Here is a 26,752-nt window from a genome sequence, read left to right as displayed (position 1 = left end):
TTTTAAAACTAAATTATTCATCATACATAAAAAAAAATCACTAGGTACTTAATCTGAGACCTGGTTTCGTCAAATATTTATATTTACTGGATACCCAGTGGGTATCGGGTGAAAAATAATACTACTCAGAATTCGAACCACTTGCCACCAGGTCCTCAGATTTGGACCCAGACCCGATCCCAACAGGACCAGATCTAGTTTTGGACCGACTGGGTCCAATCGGTTCTGGGTTTGGAACCGAATACCCAGTTTTTCTACTCACCCCTAATTTTAACAATAATCATAAGTGATATCTTGTTATTTGGTTACAATTTAATGGTGTGGTGCATTGTAGACAGGTTTATTTGAACAATAATGTAATAAAAAAAATTTGGATCCACATAACCATATGCTTTCTTCATTCTCAGAGAAAGTCTTACAAAGATTCCTCACTGCAATACTCCATGATTTCATATATATACAAAATGGAGTATATACACACTTGCAGGTTTGCAGCGAAAGAATTATATTCGTTAAAACTAATCAAAGCTCACACAACATACAGGAAAAGGGGTGAGGAAGAGAGGCTAGGAATATAAATTTTCTGACTTCTTACTTTGCCTGTAGTATAACCAGAGGAGCCGAAAAAATACATACTCATTGATTAGTTTTAATGTACATATGTCCGATCCAAAGTATGCGTAAGTGATTCCTGTATTTCTTCCAATGTTCGTCCCTTTGTCTCCGGGACTAATATTGAGATGAATAGCAGAGTGAAAACATTGATGCTTGCGAAAATGAAAAATGTGCCTGCAATTAGAGGTGAAGAGAAGAGAGCCAGGCAGATGAGATTGTGTAACTTGGACAGTTCGGACTTCGGACTCATCCATCAATGAAGAACATACTAATATTACACTCAGAACTTGTAAAAAAAATGGCAGCCTAGAGGAAACAATTGTTACATACCAGAAGAGCTCCACTCCATTAAGAAGTTAAACGTGTAAGAGACAATCCAACCACTCAATGAACTGACAACAATTGCTAAGCTTCCAGCAGCTCCTTTTACGTTCATTGGGAAAATCTTAAATTTCATGCAAGTAAGAATACAGTTAAAGTCATGGTTAACTCCTAAGAGTTAATGTTAAGGACAGAATATATTTGCAAACAACAATGGAAAAATTTTCAAGCAAAGCTTGCACGTCTCTCAAATTTTGGGGTTGTTTACCCGCATTGCCATTTCCATTTCCATTTCCATTTCCGTGCAACTAAATGGAGCAGTATTTCTCAAGTGATACACTTACCTCTGACATTATTAGAGACGGTATCCCTCCTAGTCCAACTGGAAATGTTGCAGCAGATATCTGTCAAAGAATTGATATACATAGGAAGAAAAATTATCATCTCTATTCTACTAATTAAACATCAGTTCTGACTAGAAGTCTTGTACCTAGAATAACTCTAGCTAATATGCATTTGTGTAGCATTTAGTACATTAATTATAATTTCATATGAATTGGTGAAGAATAGCGCAATATTGGATATTTTATCCTTGTTGAAACCCATTGAAAGTCCACTTGTGAGTGTCCTACATTGGAGAAAGAGGGGAGAATAAAGCACTTTATAAGATGAGGAGTTACTCCTCCTATCACCAATTGGTTTTAGGATGGAACCTCCTAGCTTGTAAGTGGGCTAAACTCTTCCTTATTGGGCTACCCAAGCCCATTTTCAAATACCCTAATATATGATAAACAACAATAAATAAATTTGAGCAAAATCAAAAACAATGAAGAATGAAAGCAAGTAAAGAATATGCCAAGCAAATTTTGTTTGAGAAGAAATGTTGGCTTACCAAAATGCCAATAAGAGCCAAATACGGACTGTAGTCTTTCATCCATCCATGTTCCTGCTTATAAGATAAACATCAAGCAGAAATGTCAAACAACAAAAATCACAAGGTCTAATTTAGAGATGACATATGAACTTGAAGTCTAATATCATTTATTGGCAACACTTTTATGTTATAGATAGATAACATAGCAAAACAAACCTTCATCAAGAATGATAATGCCACTGAAAAGCAAGCCATACACATTCCAACTGCGGAACACTACAGAATCAATACAGTTAGACATGGTGAATTCCTTTTTTTTTTTTTTTTGTTTAATTCAAAGCTTATAAGAAAGTGGATTATAATTTAAAAATTGTCTCACCAGCAAAATTGGCCGTCTTCCAAAATGATCCATCAAGAATACACCCAAAATAATGGGTGGAAGCTATATGTAGAAATGTTCAAGTAGTCTGTTATAGACTTATAGTGGAAAGACTAAAAATAGGAGTAATATATAGTTCAGTTTTCTTTGTTTGAAGCAATGTAGCATGGAAATTGATGAGGTTTCGGGACACATACATTTCGTAAACAGGGTATAGCCTCAATTTCGAACAATTTTTGGGTTTCATTAACATGGTAATGACAAAACCTACAATAATCTATGAAGTTTTCTTGCTGCACAGGTTCTAAGCTTATACCTGGGTAAGAGCCATTGCCACAGTCCCTATAGTACCTGAAAATCCTGAAAATGATATATAATGCTATGTCAGTTTTCTAATTTTAACTCCCACTCGATTTGCAAATTACAGCCACCATTAACCTATAACTAACCAGCTGATTCAAATATCGTAGTTGCATAAAATAAAATTCCAGTTGCCCCACCAATTCCTGCTAGTGCCATCAGCCCAAGGCTTACCTACAACATCATGAAACGATAATTTCGAGCAGTTATGGATGGTTGGGAGGAATATATATGTTTCTAGAAAAGTAGTTTTCACACTGTTGTGAGTAACCAAACAAAGGAAAACTACATTACAATTTTGCTGTCCCTTAAAATATCACTTTTCATTAAAAATATTTACCGTTCAAACAGAGCCTTAAGTATGCAAATTCCAAGACTTACAGTAAGCGCATAAGCATATTTTGTATGCAGCACCTCGTGCAAGTTATGTTTTGAGATTTTTGCAACAGATTTAGTATACTCCTGCAGGAAATGCAATAAAAATTAATCATACGTATTCTTAAACAGGCTAGCAGGCCTGTTGTTCGAGGTAGCATACAAGTAAAGCTTTTATAAGGCGTTTGTTACTTTGATTTCAGCTGCTTCATAAGATATATCTATGTTCTGGCCCCTTAGACTTCTTAAAGCAGCTTCATAACTTTTATCATCACCAACCTTCACCTGCAAGAAATGTTGTTTAATCTGATGCCTCAAAGGTTTACTTACACTTCCTGAATTTCTTTATTCCTAATTGAATACTCGCAAACAAGTAACAGAGTAAGTATTGATCAACTTACCAACCACCTCGGAGACTCTGGAATGAGAAATGAGCCTATAAGTTGCACTAGGCATGGCAAAGCACCTGGAAAATGACATAAGTTAAATTGTTTTGATGAAGCTACCGTTTCAATAAGGCTGATATAACTAATACTCCCTCTGTCCTAAATTATTTGCCACAATTCACTTTTTGTGTTGTCCCAATTTATCTGCCACATACATTTTCAGTAAAAGAATTCCACTATACCTTTACTCTATAGTTGGTTCCATAATCACTCATCTGATTAAATCCTTTCTCTTTACTTCTTTTAGTTCCTTTAAATGTTATGGAAAATGTATTTCTGGCAAACTGGGACAGATGGAAGGGGAAACAAAAGAAAATCTTGTATTCAAAATGGAGAAATATTTTACCAATCAAAGCTAAGACATGCCAGTTTGTCATAAGCCCAACAATGTAAGCAAATGCTATTCCACAAGATACCATCAACTGGAAGAAAGGAGAATTTAGTACATGATTAGTTTCTAAAATTATAAACTAGAAAGTTTTAGAGTACTGAAAGTGCTTAAATTTACCTGATGGAGAAGCACTGCCCCGCCTCGGAGGTTCTTTGGCGTTATTTCTGCTATGTACACAGGAATCTGTTTTGGCAATCAGATGATTATTTCGCCAAATAATGCCATTTGGCTATAAGTCAAGAAGTGCACACTACACAATTACACTAGTCAAAGCATATGGGAAAAATTACCACATAAGAGTAAACTCCTCCTGCAAAACCCATGATAATTCTACCGAGATCAAGGGACCAAGCATTCTTCAATAACCTCAACACAAATTATAAATTAGACAATCTCCTTTCAGACTTGGAAACAAAAACAACTAGGCAACTCAAGAAACTGAAATGCGAGATCAATCACCTGTGAAAATGCTATAGCAAGCCATCCGATGAGGAGGAGCACACTTGACAATCCCATTGTCTGCACCAACATTGATCATATTTAATAAGTTGATAGCACATTTGGTTACTTAATACTACCTCTGTTTTTTTTAGTTGCAACGATTAGACATTTTCTACTCACACTTTATGTTTAATCGATGCAACTAAAAAAACAGAGGTAGTACTTGAGCTGTTGAGCATCATAAGGGAATAACAACTTACACCACGCCGACCAATGTAATCTGTTAGTGTACCACATACTAGTGAGCCTAACAATCCACCAACTGTAAGTATTGATCCAAAGAGGGAATACTGCATTAAGAGTACAAGTTTATCAATTGAAACTGGGCTTGTTATAGTATTATTTGAAACAAGTTCTCTAAACATATAGAGAAATAAACGCGGCAATCAAATTGCAGTTTTGATAACGATCACCAATGAACTTGATTCAAGCAAAGGTGATATAACAATCAAATGCATGCACATTAATTGAGCAGGATGAGAAAACATAAACCAACTTACATCTGCTATTGAAAGTCCCAAATCCGCAATGATTCCAGACTGTGCAGGAGAGGTGTAACCACACTATATATAGAAATGATAATCAACTACATTAGTACTGTATATATGTAAATGTGTTGAAACTCATAAAATTCCCACTGGTGAGTGTCCCACATTGGAGAAAGATGAGAGAATAAACCACTTTATAAGATTAAGAGTTACTCCTCCTATCACCAATTGTTTTTAGGATGGAACCTCCTAGCTTGTAAGTGGGCTAAACTCTCCTCTTCCTTATTGGATTACCCTTGTTTTACAAGATAAAACATAAGTTGATTAGCTGTCGCCAACTACTGCAAGATTGGCAATTGGCTGTTTCACGCATCATTAGTTCAAAGGGGTTGTTTGGTTGAGAAAAATAAGATATGAGGTATGGGTTTTATGACTAAAACCTATACTTAGTATTTGTTTGCAAAATTTTTGCATGAATTAATTCATTTCAAGATAAATCCAAACACTTGGAATCAAGTATCAAATTCCAAAAGGATGAGGAGCTAGCTCATGTGGTAGAGCACTCCCCTCTGATCCTTGAGGTCATGGGTTCGATCCTTGCCCCCCCATTATATTGGGGTATTTCCTTAGCATGCTTTGCATGCTTTACCAGTCAATGTGCTGGTAGTTCCTACAAGGCTAGTAACCTTGGTAGGGGTCCTTGGGCTGACTTAATTTCCCAATAAATAAATAAAAAAAAGTATCAAATTCCAATTATATACCACCTCAATTTCATTCGTAATTCCAAACCTATACCACTTCGTGAACCAAACTCTCCCTAATTTTATTTGTTGTTCGGAACTTATCCCTCTTTTACAAAACAACTAGTTTTTACTTTTTAGTCTAGAGCTATACCTTAGGTAATTATAATTTTGATGTATTAATATTTTATTTTAAAATTATAACACCAAACAACTATTTGATTTTATTGTTTAAAACTTTAGTATATAAACTTGAAGTTATGAGATCGAATCTTATATTATGCATTTTCGGTTTCTATATTTTTTGCTTTCAAAAGAGTTAATAAAACTGAACACTCGAGTAAAAAAATGATAACAAACAAGCTCAAATAATTGAGAACTTAACGTGGAAATCCTAATTCAATTAAATAACTGAAATAAATTGTTACTTCTACTTCCTCATTATTAGCAACCTAATAGATGTATATAAACGTAATCATCATTTTAATTTGTTTGGGCTGCATTACTATCGCACATATAGATAATAGGAAAAATATTTTTAGTAAGTCAATCTTTGATTGATCTTCTCAAAATAAGTAAATTTTTTGATTATTTTAGAATAAGTTAACTTTGTATATACACTGTTGTGAACGAGTTAATGACGTTGAAATTATAATACGTGTCACATTTTAATAGGATGACATTGTGATTTAACTTATTTATAGCAAATGTAGATACAAGTTAACTTATTCTAAAATAATCAAAAGAGTGATTTATTTTGAGGAGATCAACCAAAAGTAGGTTGACTTATTAAAAACAATTTTTCCTAGATGATATACATGAGTTGTTTGGCAGGATATAAGAGCTAGTGGAGTAGAGGGCGGAGAGATCAGAAAAGAGCTTACAGTATAGCCTAGGACGAAGGAGCCACAAACAGCGGTGAAGATGCTGAAGACGAGAGCGGCAGTTATCGCGGTGGCGCCATCATCATCAACACTACCAGTGGAACCCTTCTCCTCCAACTTCAACAACAGCTTTTCCTCCATCTTCATGTATACCTTGTCTATATTTCACTTCTGTATGACCAATTATTATTATTTTGTTGGGTACACAAGAAGAAGAATTAGTATTTGAAGAAAGAAGAAAGTGGGGGCACGTACTATTAGTCTATTATTATAAGGTATGTGTTTCATGTGATCCAAGGATATTCAAGATTATTAGGAAGTGTTAACTACTATATTTTGTCAAGAGCTGTTACAGTCTGGAGGCATATGGTCTGGACTATGAGAATACTCAATGGTTGGAGCTCCCACCTCCTTGTAGTCGGGAGTTCGATTCTCATCAATCTTATATTTGGGGTGTTTGTGTGGATTTATACTTCTGGGTATAAATCATCAGTTTCCAATCTCTGAAAGTTTTCTTATGAATTAAAATTCCTCTTCTTACCCCTAGCTCATGAATGCTGAGTCTATTTAAACCAGTAAATTACCAAATAAAAAAAATATAGTCGGAATGCAGGCGGGAGCACAAGAGTATTTGTTTATTCATTTATTTTAGTTAGAATAAAAAATGTATTTTCAAATTTGGTCTGTAGATCTAATCTGATAATAAAGGAATTAAAAAGTGCCGAAGGAAAAGAAATGATGATTAAAAAGTCAACTTAATTCGGGCAACTCTAGCATTTACATTTCTTCCCCTTCTCAAACCATGTACACCAAATAATCTCTTTTTGCTGATTTTGATTGAAATAGAGCTTTTTCTAGTAGCGTTAGAGAAACTGCACTGCGGAAGTTCAATGAAGAGAATTTGTTTATCTTAATGAGAAGAGAATTTGTTTATCTTAATGATGAGCCTAAGAAAGTTACTTCAGATCGGGTCTAGCGATGGTCACTAGTGCGGATTGGACGGGCTGGTCTGTGGGCTAAGGGTCGGGTTGAGATTTAACAGTTCAGGATCGGACCGTGAAAAATTCCAGGTTTGCGTGGGCTAGCCACGGGTTGAAAAATCTTAACCCACACCGGTCTGTTACATATTTTCATAGTTCGAAAAGTGATTCTGGCGGTTCGTGGGTCTAGCGAGCTGGCATGCGAATTTTTTTCAAAATTATATAATCATTCATTATTGTTACATAAAATCTTTAATATTGATTAAAATATATACAATTATTAATATTTTTTTTTTGGTTAATATGTAAGAAGCTATATTACCAATAAGCATGAAAGCACCAACTACAAACTCACACAACTCCACATGCACCAACAAACAAACAAACACACCAAATTACAACTTACAGACACCAGAGCCCCAAGACAGAACTCACACTACAACAGTCATAAGGTTCTCAAACCATATACACTCACTTTCACTCCACTTATTACAGATTTTAGATTTAACTCTAATGATAATGTCACATTCAATTGTCTTGATAAGAGCTTCAGGATTCTATACAGCAACATTCTAAAGAGCATGATTACGTGCCTTCCAAATGTGATACACTATGGCTGCTAGACTAGCATAAGCCACCTTCTGTTGATGTCTAGTTCTGAATTTTCTCCCCCATTTCCTCCAGTGAACATATAAGTTTTCGTGATCACTACAGTAGATTTGCAACCATCTCATTACCCCCTGGTATAATCTCCTACTAAACTGAGATTGGAAAAAGAGATGCTGGCAGGAATCAACCCCATCATTACAGAGCAAACATCTTGTATCACTACAAATACCTGCCTGATTGAGTTTCTTCCTAGTCCTCAATCTCCCTCATGCAGCAAGCCACGCAATAAAAGAATATTTAGGGATATTCATTGAGTTCCAAACCTAATGATGCCACCTTACTCTCTCCAGATCACCCCTAAGCCATAGGTAACCTCCCTGAATTGTGTAATCTTTCCTGCCATCAAGCCACATATTGTTCTGATACGTAGGTCTTAACTTCTCTTTGACTTTACAGATCATCTTCCAAGCCCAACTTGCACTACTTGGCGCAACATAATCTCACCAAACTGCTACAATTATTAATATTAATGAATAATTTCGTTATTTTTGAGTTTGATTGAATTATAATATATACAATTTGATTAAAATATACACAATTTGGTTGAATAATTACTTGGACTGAGCTGATCCGGTTCATGGATCGGGCTGGACGATTTCAGTAGCAGGCTTCGTGGGTTGGGCTCAAAAAAAATTTAGCCCAAGATCCACGCCCACCAATTTCACGGTTCGAGCTGGGCTGGACTGGAGTTTTTGCGGGCTCCGCCCACACGACCCAAGAGGCAGGCTGGGCTAGATTGACCTGCATTGTTGGCCGTCTCTAATCGAGTCTATGCCTCAACATATTCTTATCGGGTTAGACTAAAAAGAAGAGTTGAAAAGCTCTAGTCTTTATGCCCTTCATTCAAAAATCCGGTTGAAGTATTAATTACTTATTGCTGCAGCTGAATTAATATGGTTTTAGCCATACGCAACAACAAACCACGTCAAAAGAAAAGAAAAAAAAAATTAAAATCAACCTATTGATGCGGTTCCCAACCAAAACCGCAGCAATAGATGTCAACGGGACAAATTTTCATATTTGGTTGACTAGTTTCACCAGCTCCATTGCTAAGTTTCCCACTCAAAATCGCAACAATAGATTAAAATATTAATATTTTAATTTATTACTGTTGTTTCTTTAAAAAAAATCGCGGCAATAAAAAACCCAACATTATATATAATAATATATGAGTACATTTGCACCTCCTTCACTAAACTCCAAATGTAACCCTTGCTCGCGCCCTGCCTCACTCTCACTTCTCCCTCTCACTCTCAATTCTTTGCATCTCATCTCTCCTCTAGTCCTCTTAGGGTGCGTTCTCTTCAACTTATTGGCCCTAAACTTATTGGACCTTATCTGAATTAAACTTATTGAACCTGAACTGAACTTATTGGAACTTATTCAACTTATTGGACCTGATGGAACCTGATTGAAACTTATTGGACCTTATTGGAACTTATTGACCTTATTGAAACTTATTAGACCTTATTGGCTCTGATTGAAACTTGTAGACCTTATTGGACCTGATTGAAACTTATTAGACCTTATTGGACCTGATTGAAACTTATTTGACCTTATTAGACAAAATTTATTGACCATTAATAACATAAATATTACCCCTAACGTAAATACTACCCCTCAAAATTTATATGAAGTAATAATTATTAAAATTCATCCTTTAAAAAAATAATAATTACTAATTATCTCTTATGATAATTAATTTAACAAAAAAAATTTACTATTTATATATTTGCCTATACATAACTTTGACCACTAATATATCTAACACTCTTGTTTTGATTTTATAAAGCACTTGTGGAAAATCAAAAGTTGATTAACATTTATTGCTAACAAGTTAAAATTGGCACATATGAAAAATTCTCACCCCACTTTCATTTATGTGAAGGTAGTAGAATGCATTAACTCCTTATCTCTCACTCTACATTTGTATCTTTCATTGTTATTAGTAACGAAATGTTAACTCTATTTATTTAAAGACGAATTGCAAAATATTGTAATTATAATGATTATTATTGTTAACCTTAATTATTTGACCATGATTATAATATTATTTAATAATAATATAATCACCTAATAGTAATATGAATAATCAAATAATAGACAATAATACAAGTATAATACTATACATTGTGGTACTTTGATAAAAAATTCTAATAATAACATAATCAGCTAATAGTAATGTGAATAATAAAATTATAATACAAATATTTAATAAAATAATAGACACTAATACAAGTATAATACTATATAATCATTGGAGTACTTTAATTAAAATTCTAATAATAACATAATGGACAATAATACAAATGTTTGTTGAATATTGAGTATTTGGACCTTATTAGACCTTATTGGAACTTATTGGACCTTATTAGACATGATTGGAACTTATTGCACCTGATTGGAACTTATTGTACCAGATTGAAACTTATTGAACCTTATTAGACCTCATTGGAACTTATTGCCCTTATTAAACTTATTTGAACTTACCTAAACTTATTGGACCTGAAACTCAATTTTTGAAGTTGAGGAGAACACACCCTTAATCTTCGCATCTCATCTATCACTCCTAAATGCATCATCAACGAACATCAAGGAAATTCGCGAATTCATCTCTCAATTCATCACCAAACATCGCTCATCAGATCGAACGTCTTGTCGCGCAACTCTATCTCTCCACCAACGTCGTTTTCGCACCTTTGACGCTCCACCAACATCGTTTTTGCACCTTCGTCGTTCCATCGACGTCGTCCGCACTAAGTCCGCTTCACACCTCCGTCACTCCACCTCCTTTTTCGTTCATTTTTTAAAATCTAGGTTTATTTTTTGTAATTTGTGTTTCTTGTTTCAAGATCCCATGTATCGTTTTTTATTTTTCTTTATTAGATGTGTTTACTTTTTTTAGATATATTTTGTTTTTTCCTTTTTACTTTTTAATTTTGTTCTTAGTTATGTTTTCGTTTTTTTTATATTTTTGTAATTAGAATTTGTAAAATATCATTTTTGTTGATATGTGAAGTTATTAGGATTTATAAAATATTATGTCTCTTTAGTTACTTTTGCGTTATTGTGTTTTTGAATCACACTTTAGTGTTACAATTGTCCCTTTGGATGAGAGAACGAACTAATATTTTAATTTTCAAAAAAGAATTCACTTGAACCTATTGTTGCGGGTTTGAGAGACAACCGCAATAATAGGTGCCCTATTGCGGCGGTCAAAAAACGCCGCAATAGATAATTATCTATTGCTGCGTGGCCAAGACCGCAACAATAGGCCACATAATGACCGGACGTGAGAGAGAAACAACTAACGAATGTAAAAACAATAAAAACAGATAATAGATTTACGGGGTTCACCAATTTGGCTACGTCCACGGCAGAGGGAGAGAGAATATTTTATTATGAGAAGAGAACATATTACAGAGAGAATAGAGGTTAATTTGTCGTATAAAACAATTAGGTTAATGACCTATTTATACTCCCGCGTCAAAAACGCGTCTACCGCAAAAAGCGCCGAACCGCTCGACCTGCCCAGGCGAAATCCGCCCGACCGGGCGAGATTTCGCTTTCCCAAAACAGCTTGCGCATCCGACTCAAAGTGCCCGGGCGGGGCGCGAGACGAAACAGTTTCGTCAGTTCTTCGTAAAACAGTCATAACTTTCTTGTTTCTCAGCGGAATTGGACATATGACCTATCGTTGGAAAGCTCTTGGAACAAGCTATCACCTCCAGTTTGAATCACATCAAAACCATTCATAGATTGAGAGATATGTGCATTCAAAGTCAGCCTTATGTAATTCCTTCTTCATGCATTCTACCAAACACCTTCAAGGCACTATTCTTACAAATGGCATGATTGAAGTCTACTTTTTAATTTCTACTTCCTTAAAATTTGAAATAAGTGAAACACTTATCTCTTTTATGAAAGAAGTGTTTCACTTATATTAGAACTAATGAAGTTTGCTTATTCGATTAGAATGGAGGACCAACTATGTATATAGTACTGAAAAGACCAGCAATAAGTAATTTTCATTTCAAGATATTACAGACAACTGTATATATTATGTACTACATTTATACAATTGCCCTGGCAAATTAATTTGCCAATGAGCTACATGAGAAATTTATTGCTCAGCATTACAAAGAATTCCAACTTCATACAAACTGTACATTTTAGGTTGGAAATATATACTACTAAACTCCAAACCATATATCGGGAAAAAAACCTATTGTATTAACTATAACAGGATTGATTATAAATATCTACGTGTATAATTTCTCCTATTACGACATGTACATATAGTTCTAATATAAAGTACTCGTAAGTGATTCTTGTATTTCTTCTAACGTGCGTCCCTTTGTTTCAGGAACATGTTTTGCCACAAATAGCAAAGACAAAATATTGATACTTGTAAATATGAAGAATGTGCCTGTATAAGATAAACAGAGAAAATATTTCACGTCAACTAAATAGTAATTTATTAACCTTTTAGCAAATGTTAACTTCAACTCACATTAGGTCCATTGTAGTCTAATAAGGTCAATGGGTCATAGACATAAGCGAAGGAAGAGAGTATTTTGCATGCAAAATGATTATCAAATGTTCTATTCTTTTTCCTTAGGCCTAAACTACACCAGCTTACTTTAAGATTTTCATTTAGAGAGTGTCGCATTCGGTAAAACTAGTTTACGTTAAAGTTTAGAGTCGAAGTCAAGTTGTTGAGTGCAAATAACAATACTATGTAAAGTTTCAGAGGATGTTGACTAGTTCATTTGATAACTTCATGTGAGGATCATAGGAGCCAAAAAAAACAAGCAACTGCAGAGCCAAAAAAACAAGAAAGGAGGGCCTTTTTCTAACTTTAACGTAGGTCAAGTTGTGTTAGGTCACTTTGTTGCGGGTCAATAGCGTGTAGGGTGATCCTTGTTGTGAGTTAATAACGGACGGATCAATAAATGAGCAGAGATATTTAAAGGCGTTCCTGAACAAAAAATGATGTCACGTGGCGTTTTTATAGGGGAATTTTAGTTCATATAATTCATGTACAATAAAAAAATTAGAAATTGCTTGGCATAGATTTTGATCTCATGTCCTCAAGTTCATATGCTAAAGTTTTAACCACTAGACTAAGTTATATTTTGTGTTATCATTTTAAAGTACAATATTGTTGATGGATGAAAATTTTTCTTACCGAGACATAACATGAGCCTAAACACTAGTGAATTGTTATTAAAAGAGTCTAGCAAATAAATTTCACCTGATGAGCTCCAATCCATCATAAAGTTAAATGTGTAAGAGACAATCCAAGCACTGGACCAGCTGACGATTGTAGCTAAGCTTCCAGCTGCTCCTTTCACATTGATCGGAAATATCTGAAAACACATATTCTAACTTGTTTCAACAACTAAAGTTTCAAAATATACACAATGAAAGATGAATAAAACTTTAAGAAAAGGAAAGAATAGAAGAGTGCATTACCTCTGACATGATAACAAATGGTATCCCTCCCATTCCTACAGGATATGTTGCAGAAAAGATCTAGAGTAGAATCACGTTAAAACACACATAAGTATTATGATTTGTCACACAATATATTTTACATGATAATCCAAGATTGAATTTTGAGAACAAATTAGAAAGAGCATGTATGTTGTGAACCAAGGCTAATTCCTCACTTTTCACTTTCCATTTTTTAGTTACAACTTCAAGCTACATTGATAACTAGAGTCTAGAGGTACAAAGTGCAAACACGTTTTTTTACATCGAATTTAAGTTCATCGCATTATATTCTAGTAATGCCAATTGATTAAACGCATAATATTAAGCTTAGCTTATCTGATTGATCAAAATCTTGGTATATAGTGAGACATCTTTGCTTTAGTATTAGATTTTTAATCCCTTTTTATGGAGAGATGAAAGTATGTCCTTAATTACTTGTTATACTTCCTTTTTTGACATGTGGTCCCCTTGATATTTCTACCTTTTTTATCGCATTTTTACTATTGACCAATAAAGCACTGATTTGGTGTGCCCGCCCCCACTTGTATATTATAAAAATCTGTATACCAAAAAATAACGTAGCAAATAAAAAAAATGCTATACCAGAATGCCAATGAGCGCCAAATAGGGACTAAAACCCGTCATCCACCCCTTTTCCTGCTTACACAAAACACACAACTTAGACCAAGGCATGATAGCAACCAAAGAATGAAAGGATACAAAGATAAGTTCACGAATAGGCCAAAAATCATGTAAATTTTTAACGCATTGACGAACACAAACCTTCAGAAAAAATGATACTGCTACTGATAGACAAGCAGTTCCCATTCCAGTCACAGAAAACTACAACAATAACAAAAACGTCGATAAAACATCTTCTAAAAAATATGTTACTATAATACTGTAAGATCAGCTAGTCAATCTCACCAGCAAAAGTGGTCGTCTGCCACACCTATCCATCAAAAATACACCCAAAAATGTGGGAGGAAGCTGCAAAATTTATAGCACAATAAACATCTTCAAGAGAGAAAACATATGTACATATATAGTATTATCAGAATTCGTTATTACGTAATTTGTCCAAATGAAATGCTAATGTACCTGAATAAGAGCCATTGCTACGGTACCCAAAGGACCTGAAATTCCAGCGGATTTGAATATTGTGGCTGCATAGAACAAAATCCCATTTGTCCCACCAAATGATGCTAGAGCCATGAGCCCAAGACTTATCATAAGCGCGTAAGCATATTTCATTTGGAACACACTAAAGAAGCTATCTTCTGATACATATCCAACAGCTTCAGTATAGTCCTGCAAGATCATCAACTCAATACATAAATCTTGCAACCTTTATGCAAATAAGCTATGTACTCAAATACTATATATCAATCTCTGTCTATGTACTTTGATTTTTGCTGCTGCTTTAGCTATATCGGATTTCTCCCCCATAAGTCGTCGCAAGGTAGCTTCAGACCCTTTGTCCTGACCAACCTTTACCTGCAAGAACAAAGTGATTTACATTTTTATTAACCAAAGTTTACAGCTTCAAATGCTCAAAATATTAAATCTTCAATTGGCCTTACAGGCTCGCAGTGGAAACAAGTCTGGCCACATATAATTGGGCCATTGGCACTAGATGCAGTTAGCCCACTCACTTAATTTAGATTAGCCTAACACCCTGCGTCGAATGAGTAATATGCTCGAGAGATTCTATTCTAAAACCAATCAGCATTAGATGCAGTAGCGCACTAGTGTACATGTTAGCCAATCCTGAATCTCCTTTGATGAGGCAAAACTAGTCTTAATTTAGTGTACCGGTTTCAATAACATTAGATGATCAAACACCTAGGAGACTCTAGAGGACTAGATTGAAGAATGAGCTTACTTACCAACCACCTAGGAGACTCCGGAATGAAAAATAAGCCCAACAACTGTATGATGCACGGGAAAGCACCTGAAACATTAAACATATGATACATAAGCTGAAATATTCTGATGAATGTGGGATTTAGAAATGGCCAAAGTTTAATCTTTGAAACAAACAAATTAAAGGGAAAGAATGAGTTACCTATCAAAGATAAGATACGCCAGGTTGTCACAAGTCCTAAAAGGTAAACTAGTGCTATTCCACAGCATAACATGAACTGGAAGATAGGAAGATATATTCATATTCATAATTAGTTGCCTCATAGAGTTGTTAAGAAATAAACAATAATTTAGCGCTCTAATCGAAGTCTATTATCTTTACCTGATGGAGAAGCACAGACCCTCCCCGAAGGTTCTTTGGAGTAATTTCTGCTATGTACACAGGAACCTGTATTGCAAAGAAGTTGATTGATTCATATTGTCGTCTCAAAATCAGATAATTTAGGTCCCGTTAGGCATCCCTGTAAGTTTTCAGTTTTTGGTTTTATGAATATAAGTGTCATATGATAAAAGGGGATACATGTCAACTTTGAAAACTGAAAACTAAAAACTGGAAACTACATTTTCTGGGGTCCAAATTTTTGTTTTTGGTTTAAAAAAAAAACTGAAAACTGGAAATAGAAAACGATAACGAACGAGCCCTTAAAAACCCTTAGATAGAGGTATTAACTATTAAGATATTTGTTCGCAGATACTTACCACATAAACAGTAAGCCCCATAGCACAACCAACAGCTAGTCTACCAATATCAAGAGTCCAAGCACCCTTCAAAATTTAGCAACAGAAAGTCAGATCTCGAGATAATAATAATTAGAAGTGTTAAAATGATGATCTTGATCACTTTGTCAAGAGCAAAAACCTTAGAAAATGCTATTAAAAGCCATCCACTGAGGTAGAGTATGTCAGATAACCCCATAGTCTGCACCAAAATGACCCATTATTTGTGAGTTCAAGCTCCATTATAGAACTATTCATGATTCAAAATAGGGAAACGAACAACTTACGCCTCGACGACCAATGTAATCTGTAAGTTTACCACAAACTAATGAGCCTAATAATCCTCCAACAGTCAACATTGATCCAAACAAGGAATACTGCAGAGGATCATAAAACAGTCAATCCAAGATATAAACAAGATAAACTGAAGTTATATGATCGTTTAACTGGTGAATACTTCTTCTGTTCTAGAATAATTGCAACAGTTTAAATATCTCTAAGGGAACATTTTTAAAATAAACATTGACACAAATTTAAGAACATCATGTACTAACAAATATTTTTACATATCAGTACAAAATAATGTGAAATGTACATGTACAAAAGTCAAATTATTGCAATTAATATTAAAAACGAGGGATTATGTTTTAGGAACAAAAGTAAGCAACTTACATCAGCTGTGGACAGTCTTAAGTCAGCAACGATTCCAGACTGCACGGGGGAGGAATAACCCATCTACGTATAGTAATAGTAGACAACTTATTAGATTCCTATACTAATATTTCTTAATCCAAAATAAGGTCATATTCAAAGCAATAAGCCAGGTATAAAAAAAATAACAGTAAAATTGTGACAAGTTTTTAGCAACCACAATATCCATTAGTCGACATATAATGTCTAACTAATATCTGGACTCGGGCGTTAAAGTTGGTATAGTGTTTCCGACTTGATATGCATTTTTTTTCCATTCCATTAAAATATATTAAAAAAGACTCAACATTTAAAAAGTATAAATATAATAATGTGGACATTTAAAGTGTATTAAAAGTTGATTGAGATGGTAATTGTGTCACGTATGATAACAAGAGGTTACGGTTCAAATCTTATTATTGCAAGTTAATTTTACTTTTGTTAATTGTAAGAGGTTACTTTTGTTATAGATGAAGTACTCTAAGAACTTTAATAATACCCACAAATTGTGGGCCACAATCATACCCATTGGTATCTTGACATATAAATCTTTGTCTACCAAGTAGTACTTTCCTACTCTCGAACATCTGACTCATAAATATTCGACCAAGAAACTATGGGAGTTGAGTTCTTAAAATCTAAATAGGGTCATATCTTTTACTATTTCTACAGTTGAAATCCGACTCCAGATACAACAAAATAATGATCAACTAATGAGTTTTAGACGTGCAATGGTGCAATGGTGCAAATGTGCAATATACTAGAGTCTAGAGTCAACAACCTGGATAAATGCTGTCAATTATTTGTATTATTTGCTTGAAAGATTCCCACAACTTGCCAGTTGTTGTCACCACACAATGCTAGAAAACATACTTACCTACTAGAAAATTCTATCCCTGTTAGGAGATATTATGTTATATGGGCTTATTATACTTGTATAGATAGTTTTCTTATGTACATTGTATATATATAGTCTTGATATCTCAATGAAAGGCAACACATATTCTACCCTAATCTTTCTCTACATGGTATCGGAGCCAAATCTCTGAAATTTTTTTTTTCTCTCTCGTCTTCTCTCATGGCAGGCGACGCACAGCCGCCGCCCCCCCTCCACCTAAAACTGATATCACTCATCCCTTTTATCCCGGCACCGGTGACAGACCCGGTGACTTTATCACACCCACGCGTCTCCGGTCAGACAACTTTGATGACTGGGCTGGTGACATACAACTCGCGTTGGAGGCGCGACGTAAATTTGGTTTCTTGGACGGGACGATCACCGCTCCTCAATCTCCCTACACTGCTGCTGATTGGTTGACGGTGAATGCCATGCTCGTCTCGTGGATTATGAGCACCATCGATCCCGAGGTTAAAGGTACGCTCACTAAATTTAGAGAGGCTCATAAACTTTGGGATCACCTAAAAACACGCTTTGCTACTATTAATGGCCCGCGCATTCATCAGATAAAATCTACCATAGCAAAGTGTGAACAAACCAAGACGATGAGTGTCTCTAGCTATTACGGTAAACTGAATATTTTATGGGAAGATTTAAAGAAGCATGAACCTCTTATTTCTTGTTCTTGCTGTTCTTAATGTGTGGCGGGTGAATTACACGCCTCTCGTAATGAAACTCAACGTTTGCATGAATTTCTTATGGGTCTCTATAATGATTACTATGGTCGGTTACGTTCTCAGATTTTATCCACTGACCCATTGCCGTCGTTAGACCGCGCTTATCATCTTGTTGTTCAGGAACGTATTAGAACCTCTAAATCTGCCATAGATGACAAACCGGCAGAGGCGGTTCTTGGCTTTGCGGTTCGTACGGCATCTGGCCGTGGCCGTGGCTCTTCGGAGCGTCCAACTTGTGCTCATTGTCACAAGGTTGGTCATGATGTGTTAAAGTGTTATTCTTTGTTGGCGTGTTCTCATTGCAAGAAACATGGTCATGAGGTGGCTAATTGTTATGAGCTTGTCGGGTATCCGGAAGGATGGGAGCCTAAGGGCTCGGGTCGTTGCTCTCGGCCACCGGTTTCTGCATCATCTATGGGTCGTGGTCGTGGCACTGTTAAGGCCAACGCCACTGTTGCTGCTGGTCCGTTATCTTCTTCGCCCACTTCTAACCTATTTTCTCCTGATAGTGGAAGGCCCTTGCGGGCTTGTTTGGTTCTACTTCGGTTTCTGAGGATCGTTTGAGTGGTAAGTTTGATTCCACTTCTTGGATTATTGACAGTGGTGCCACTAATCACGTCACTGGTAATGTCTCTTGGTTGTTTGATCTTATTACTATTTCTCCGTGTCCTGTTGGTCTTCCTAATGGAGAATCTGTTGTAGCTACTCAAAGGGATCTGTGCGTTTGTCTGATCACATTACCCTTACTGATGTTCTCTTGGTGCCTCGATTCAGTTGTAGTTTGATTTCTGTTACTCAACTGACTCATGATTTAAACTGCATTGTACAATTTAACTCGTCTATGTGTGCTATACAGGACCCCATGAAGGAGCTGATTGGAACGGGACGTAGAAAGGATGGACTTTACTACTTCAACGGAGCTGATCATGTGCCTCAAGCGTCCGTCAATGCTGTTTCCTCTACTTTTGATCTCTGGCATCGTCGGATGGGTCATCCTTCGGAGAAAGTAGTGAAGTTACTCCCTCCTCTCTGTGGTCATCAGGGTAGTTTAACTGAACCATGTGATATTTGTTTTCGTGCTAAACATTCTAGAGACAGATTTTTTGTGAGTGAAAATAAGGCTACTAGAGTTTTTGAGAAGGTTCATTGTGATTTGTGGGGACCTTATAGACATGTTTCCTCTTGTGGTGCTCGTTATTTTTTAACGATTGTTGATGATTTTTCTAGAGCTGTTTGGGTTTATTTGATGGAAGACAAAACTGAGGTGTTTCAAATGTTTATGCGTTTTGTGGCTATGGTTGATAGACAATTTTCTCAAACCATTAAAATTGTGCAAAGTGATAATGGTACTGAATTTAATTGCCTGCTGGAGTTTTTTCATGCCATTGGCATCATCTTTCAAACCTCTTGTGTCAACACTCCACAACAAAATGGGAGGGTTGAACGCAAGCATCAACATATTTTAAATGTTGGGTGTGCTTTGCGTTTTCAAGCTCATCTTCCTATCTATTTTTGGGGTGAAAGTGTTCTTGCTGCAGCTCACTTAATTAATCGCACCCCTTCTCCTCTCTTACAAAATAAATCCCCCTTTGATATTCTCTTTGGCTTTACCCCTGCTTATGAAGCAATTCGTACCTTTGGTTGTCTATCATATGCTTATAATCACAAAACTAAGGGGGATAAGTTTGCCAGTCGGAGTAGGAAATGTGTTTTTGTGGGTTACCCATTTGGTAAAAAGGATGGCGTTTGTTTGATTTAGACACCCAAGAGTTCTTTGTATCTCGTGATGTTAAATTTTTTGAGGATATTTTCCCTTTTTCTAAATCTGATGATGTTGCTAATGTTCCTCAAAAATTCATGTTGTATGATGACACCATTCACCAAGATTTTCGTGATGATTTGCCCATCTCTCAGCCCACAACCCCTTCTTCATCTACTGATTCTGCCCCCCTCTCAAATTCCTCACAGCCCACCGATCTCCCTCAAACTTCCCCTACATCATCTTCTCCTCCAATATTGACATGATACTTTAATACTTTTAGTATTATTTACTTAAAGTAAGAAGATATGAATAAGTTGATTAGAAAAATTCCACATGAAAAACTAGATTAAGACTTTTAGAGAAATAAGTGCGCAACATTGCAATCTAGCATTCTAGCTGGCATGAACGAGAACGGGAGAAATAAGGATATTATGTAATTTTTTTTTTCCTTTCCTACCTTAACCATGTATGTTAGACAATGTATTTGTTTGATCTTAAATATCTTCCGTTACATATTAATAAAAATTATAATGATGGAGTATTAATAAAATATTTATTAAGACGAATCAAATAAAAACTCCGCATGACTATATTTTTTAATATATATTGAAAACAATTTAGAAAATTCTCTCTAATTATAAATGGTATCGAGATTCCAAATAGGTTGAAAAAAAAGAGAGGGAGTACTTCTTGTGCTTTTATTTAGAGGCACCAATGCACCATTTTTATGTTGACATTTTTCAACATGTTTCTTTTAACAATTTATATTGATCGTGTATAAGTAAAAATTATAAAAAGTGAAAATTTAAAATCTTTTCATTTGGACAAATCTAACAAAATATATTTGAACATGTTTCTTAATATATTTTTTTGATGCATAACATTGATTCTTGATATGATTATGAGAAAATATAGTCAAAATTAGTTGAATAATAGACCCAAAAAACCAAAACTAGTAATTAGAGTTGTTTAAGAATTGGACCAAACTAGGTCGGGTTTTGGGCCAAAAAGGATCATTTGAGCCAGGCCGGGTAGATTACAGAATTAAATGTTCTTATAATTTTGTTTGATTTGTGGTATACGAATTATATACGAATGAATGGGTAGTTCATCTATTGCCTAGACAGTACAAAATTTTATCCTATAATTGGGGGATAAAAAATTTCCGATATAAAGAGAGAAGTTGAAGAGTTTTAACTTTCACTTCGATCGTTCCTAAAATATTACTCCATTTTTATTTTGTTGTGATCAATCTCCTTTTTAAATAACATACTTCCTTCGTTTTTTTTTTTTACTTGAAATAGTTTGACTTTTACCTTATTCACTGACACTACTATCTTTGATGATTTATAGATAAGGAAAAACATATTCATGTAGGATCTTATTAAATTTGTCTCAGTATATATTTTTCGAATATTTACTTTTCATAATTTTTAATTACTGATAATAAAATATATTAATAATTAAAGTTATACATAAGTAAACGTGAAAGTCTAATCATTACCACTAAAAAGAAACTGACTTTTCAAGCCCACGTGTAAAAAGACAAAACGACAATCAAACAAGGATAGAGGAAGCAATTATTAGAGGAACTTCACAATTCAACTTTGACTTGTTCGTTTTTGATAGCCCAAGTAGTCAAGACTAACAAGTAACAACTGTTCCAATAGACAACAACAATATGCCAATATGGCTAAGTAACTGTTGAGAAGCTGACTTAGGTTTATATCCAAAATCTAAAAAAAATAAATAAAGAAAAGAATTAAAAATATTATGAAATTTTGTTAATATGTACATAATAATTCAAACTAGATATTTGTTAAGAATAATAACCTAAACTATATATTTAGGGATATGTCTTAAATATAACATGTTACACCATAACTTATTGCGTAACATTCGTCATTAAATATATTCCAACAAGAATAAAATAAATCATACAAATATTAACACGAATCTCATGTTAGTTTGTCATTTATTTTACGGTTATTTCATGAGGTACCCCTGAGTTCTTTGAAAATTCACGTGGTACCCATTTTTTTTTTAAAATTCACCAGGTACCCTTGAGTTTACTAAAAATGCACCAGATGTCCTTAATGACTAACGGCGTTAAGTTTCGTTAGTCATTAAGCCACGTGGCAACTTTGTATCGGCTCTCTAAAAAATATTTTGTTAATAATTAAACAAAATTAATAAAAAAACTTTAAAAAAATTAAAAAATTTTAAAAAAATCTCAACCCCTAGCCACCAGCCCACCACTGCCACCACCTTGCCACCACCTGCTGGCGGTAATCCACCGCCTTTACCGCCTCCGTCACCCTCCTGCGCGGCGAGGAGCGAGGACCGTTGGTGTCACACCCTCGCCGGTAGCCTTCCCTCCCGCATAACCAACATCCCGATGCCAAAACCCCAACCCACCCCCTCAAAAAACCTCCCTCCACCCCACGGCCGGCGCCTAAATCACATCCCCGGTGCCGGCGAACATTTCTCGACCATCCTCAACCCATTTCACTCCTTAAAACACCAAATCGAAAACCCCCAAATCAAAAATTAGGGTTTCGATTTGGGGGTTTTAAGGTTTATAGGTGGTTGTTTAAGGGGGGAAAGAGGGTGGGGATGGCAGGGAGTGGGGCGACGAAGCTTCGCCGGCGCCGTGGAGGGAGTTTTGGCGCCGGCTGTGGTGCAAAGGGGGGTTTTCAAGGGGTTAGGAGGGGGGTTTCGAGGGGTGAAGGTGGTTTCGGAGGGAAGAGGAGGGCTGCCGGGGAAGTGGTGGGGGCCGGGAAGGTCACTGGCGTAGGGGGGTTGCGGGGGTGGGGGTACTGCCGGCGAAAGGGTGGCGGGGGTGGGGGCAGTGGTGGCGGGGGTGGGGGGAGTGGTGGCTGGGTTTGGTTTTTTTTTAAAAGATTTTATTAATTAATTAGTTTTTTTTTAATTAACTAAATAATCTTTTAGGGAGCCAATAGGAAGTTGCCGCGTGGCATATTAGCCCTTAATGACTAATGGTGTTAACGTCCGTTAGTCATTAAGGGTATCTGGTGCATTTTTGGTAAACTGAGGGGTACCATGTGAATTTCAAAAGTTTTGTGGATACCGTGTGAATTTTTTAAGTACTCAGGGGTACCTCATGAAATAACCGTTTATTTTACGCCATTTAAGTTTTTTTTTAAAATAAAGGAATCAATAATTTGTCATTCTAAATACCATGAGATTTTTTTACCCTAAAATTTGTGTACTTTTAATTGTATGAAATATTCATACACCGTGAAAGATTCTCTAAAAAGCTGCTCTTAATCATTTGGTTCGCATTATATTCACACAAAAAATTATATATCGGGTTTGACTATTCATCTAGGTCATTAAACATGGAATTTAGATTTTTAGATATCTAACTTTTTCTAGCCATTTTAACAAACAAAACAAAAAAGACAAAACTTATACTCAGTCGATAGACACTAATGTACTCCCTTAGTTGCATAATATAGTGCCTATTTCATTTTTGGTGGGTCAAACTTTAAAATTTTTAATCAAATATTCTCATTTGTATATATAAAAAAAACATTTTCATATGGAATCTTTTTAAATTCGTCTCAATGTATAGTTTCATAATATAAACTTTTTTAATTTTTTTATTAATACAGAATTGAAGATATTAAAGGTCAAAGTTACATCTTGAACACCGTATAAAAAACAAGCACTATATTATGGGACGGAGGAAGTACAATATTGGGCCGGGCCCACATATTGTAACATAGCCGCCGGCAACACGGCCCACGAAGTTTCTGCTATTGCCTATTCGTCTTTTTCAGAATCTCCTACTACTAAATATTTAAGCCTGCCGGCCGCGGGTCAACCGTCGTGCTCTCGTGATGCCGTCTAGCAAAACCCCATCCCCGGCAACTGATGTCGAGCCTTAACCCATTAATAGGGACGAAACTACCCTTCGAGTTGTGGGGTCATCCCCACTTAAATTTTAATTCTACATGTTTCATTTAAAAAGTTTCAAATATTGTAGTTCTCCTTACAAAAAACCGGACCAAATGCACCCACTATATTATTTTAATCAACAAACATGTTATTCTAGATCCGCCACTAATAAGCGATGATATTTATGTAGCCGAAATAAGCATAGAAGAGGAGAGGAACTTACAGCGCAGCCGCAAACGAAGGATCCACATATGGCAATAAAGACGCTAAAGAAGAGAACGAAGGTGGCACCGCCTTCATAATCAGTGTTACCCTCTTCTAACTTCAATAGCAGTTGTTCTTGCTCATCACTTTTACACTTATCCTTCTCCATATATTATGATCTAAAATTATGATATATTCTTCAATAAGATTTTCGTGATTATCTTAAATTTAGAGAGAAAAATAGATTGAATGGATTATGGATCATGGATGATAAACTTTGTCTTTTATACTAAAGTCTAAAATGATATTATTAGATGAAAGAAAGCTACAAAGGGAGAGAGGAAAGCGGTTGGTAAAGTTTCAAAATCACGAGGGCCCTATCAATATCAAACGAGAAAAACAAATGATGGAGGTGATAAAACACGTTGATTAATTTTTGTCACATTGGTAATTTTTAAGGAGAGAGAATAAAATCTCATGCGAATATATTGCCAGGTTATAGGTTTAAGATTAAAGTCTTTTTAATTTCCCTTTTTTGGTGCAAGACAGGTTCATAAGTAACGCGCTAATACGCATTATCTTGATTCTTAATTCTTAATTCTTAAATGAGGTAGAGCACAGTATTTAAATTTGGAACATGATATACACAGCTTTTAGGGCTATGTATAAGGTGCTTAAAATAGAAATAAAATATTGAATCAAAAAATGTGTCTTGAATTCTTAAACTTTTTCCATTTAAAGAAATGTATTTAGGGCTACATATAACATTATCCTTTAAATTTTACTTGTTTTTTTTATGTTGTCCGTACTATTTTTTTGTCCGGATTTTTAAACTTTTGGTGTGTGTGTTTGTGAATTGTGATACACATTTATCATTGATACTCATTAATAATCTATTAATACCCTTTCAAAGAAAATCTATTAATACCTATAAATTGTAAAATGTTTATATCTTGTAAATATATATTTAGGTAAGTATCAAAACTTTTTAAAAAATTATTTTATATATTAGTCTAAAGACAATACTTTGTAACATCAAAAATAAGTAGAGTTTTTCTCTTTTTTTCTTAAATTAATTTTGAAGATAGTTTTCAATGTATTAATGTAATGAATCCTTTGTTCTTTTTCTTTGAAATAATGAAACAAAGAGAGTGAGAGAGAGAAAAGCACCCTAACTTTGTGGTAATAGGAAAAATATGTATTTCTAAAGATGAAAGTGAAAAGATTATATATTATAGGATAAATGACCGGATTATTTCAATTTAACTATGTTATAAGGTCGGCTTTTCTAAATAACCATCTTATAAACACTTTTTAAAAAATAACCACCTAATATGGAACTTTATTGTGTTTATATTACCATCAATTGACGGATTATGTGAGAAATATGAGATATTTTCCGTGAAAATTGCGGATTTATCTGATGGAATCAGTTGATTGTTGAAAATCTAAAATAAAAATAATCATATAATATAGTTATTTAAAAAGAGAAATGGGAATAGGTTTCTTTTTGATAAATTTTCCTTTAAAATAAGTGTTTATAAGGTGGTTATTTGACAAAAGTCGACTATATAAGGTGGCTAAAGTGAAAAAATCTTAAAATGAAAAGCAAGTTTAAGGAATAATATAAAAAAATGGAGTACGTCACTTATTGATTACAACACCTTTTCAACTTCAAACTTATCTCTTTCAAGGTTTAAGCATTGCACCATAATCGAATTAACAGCTGATTGAGTGAGGTTAGCATTATTCATTCTTATAAGACTTGTCATTTATATCTTTAACTATATATTAGTAAAAATTATAAAAATTTAATTTGATTTTCGTAATGTATTCATTGAGAATAATCTTAAAAAATCTCACTGACTATATTTTTTCTTATATATTGAAAAGTATGTAGAAGATTCATTCTCTTTATATATCAATAATGTTAATATTGCAAATGAGAACATCATTTTTAGACGGATGGGGTACTCTTTAACTTAATGTTATTTAGAAGTGCCTAAAGGGGTAAAAGTGTTTAAATGCACAAGGAGTATTAGATCTATGGTATATAAGAAGTCACAAAAGTAGTGCAGTAATCTGAATGAAATTCATCTAAAAGACATATCACTTGATTATATGCTAGTTTGCCAATTAAATTAGTGATATCATATCAGGTTAATTATACAATTTCTATCATTTAGGATGAATACCAAATCTATAGTTTCACTATCTCTTTCAGTGCCTTCTTCGATTCCCCTTGAAGTAGGGGGTTTCCGTGGGAACGAGATCAATCAATGAAAGGTCAAGAGGAAGAAGAAAAGAAGATTAATCTGGCCCGGCGATGTTTTACTTCGAGTTCTTGGAGTGATAGCTTTGTAAACAAAGGT

General features: G+C 34.8%; 2 protein-coding genes across 3 annotated transcripts; both read right to left on the bottom strand.

The window, feature by feature from the left end:
- Positions 1-369: 369 nt before the first annotated feature.
- Positions 370-6,656, bottom strand: LOC104891043 (sugar transporter ERD6-like 5). Of its 2 annotated transcripts, XM_010676686.4 has the most exons (18): positions 6,375-6,652; positions 4,763-4,825; positions 4,463-4,552; positions 4,221-4,280; positions 4,052-4,117; positions 3,879-3,944; positions 3,717-3,792; positions 3,326-3,390; positions 3,117-3,209; positions 2,931-3,011; positions 2,639-2,723; positions 2,506-2,549; positions 2,190-2,252; positions 2,027-2,086; positions 1,829-1,882; positions 1,281-1,340; positions 946-1,060; positions 576-789 (listed from the first exon to the last, which is right to left on the bottom strand). In XM_010676686.4, the coding sequence occupies exons 1-18, from the start codon at positions 6,519-6,521 to the stop codon at positions 650-652; spliced, it is 1,428 nt and encodes a 475-aa protein (XP_010674988.1). In that variant the 5' UTR covers positions 6,522-6,652; the 3' UTR covers positions 576-649. The 2 variants fall into 2 exon arrangements, with proteins under 2 accessions (XP_048499246.1, XP_010674988.1); XM_048643289.2 differs by lacking the exon at positions 946-1,060 and having other exon boundaries at positions 370-789; positions 6,375-6,656.
- Positions 6,657-12,032: 5,376 nt separating this feature from the next.
- LOC104891042 (sugar transporter ERD6-like 5) lies at positions 12,033-24,665 on the bottom strand. Its single transcript, XM_010676685.4, has 16 exons — positions 24,400-24,665; positions 16,838-16,900; positions 16,453-16,542; positions 16,308-16,367; positions 16,148-16,213; positions 15,771-15,836; positions 15,591-15,666; positions 15,412-15,476; positions 14,927-15,019; positions 14,624-14,833; positions 14,450-14,512; positions 14,306-14,365; positions 14,126-14,179; positions 13,502-13,561; positions 13,281-13,395; positions 12,033-12,452 (listed from the first exon to the last, which is right to left on the bottom strand). Exons 1-16 carry the CDS (start codon positions 24,547-24,549, stop codon positions 12,328-12,330), a joined length of 1,416 nt encoding a protein of 471 aa, XP_010674987.2. The 5' UTR covers positions 24,550-24,665; the 3' UTR covers positions 12,033-12,327.
- Between the last annotated feature and the right edge of the window lie 2,087 nt (positions 24,666-26,752).

The sequence above is a fragment of the Beta vulgaris genome, chromosome 4 (assembly GCF_026745355.1).
Source record: "Beta vulgaris subsp. vulgaris cultivar EL10 chromosome 4, EL10.2, whole genome shotgun sequence".
In the NCBI taxonomy this organism is placed as follows: domain Eukaryota; kingdom Viridiplantae; phylum Streptophyta; class Magnoliopsida; order Caryophyllales; family Amaranthaceae; genus Beta; species Beta vulgaris.
Note: the sequence above shows the minus strand (reverse complement) of the source record. Positions and strands in the feature narration are given on the sequence as shown.

What these genes read in the sequence shown, in the direction of transcription:
- LOC104891042 (XM_010676685.4), bottom strand. Translation starts at nt 24,549, where the DNA reads ATGGAGAAGGATAAGTGTAAAAGTGATGAGCAAGAACAACTGCTATTG. An exon ending in AAGCAGCAGCAAAAATCAAA is followed by an intron (nt 14,834 to 14,926) that starts GTACATAGACAG and finishes ATGATCTTGCAG; the next exon opens with GACTATACTGAAGCTGTTGG. An exon ending in CAGTATCATTTTTTCTGAAG is followed by an intron (nt 14,180 to 14,305) that starts GTTTGTGTTCGT and finishes TTGTGTAAGCAG; the next exon opens with GAAAAGGGGTGGATGACGGG.
- LOC104891043 (XM_010676686.4), bottom strand. Translation starts at nt 6,521, where the DNA reads ATGAAGATGGAGGAAAAGCTGTTGTTGAAGTTGGAGGAGAAGGGTTCC. An exon ending in GAAGACGGCCAATTTTGCTG is followed by an intron (nt 2,087 to 2,189) that starts GTGAGACAATTT and finishes TTGATTCTGTAG; the next exon opens with TGTTCCGCAGTTGGAATGTG. An exon ending in CATTATCATTCTTGATGAAG is followed by an intron (nt 1,883 to 2,026) that starts GTTTGTTTTGCT and finishes TCTTATAAGCAG; the next exon opens with GAACATGGATGGATGAAAGA.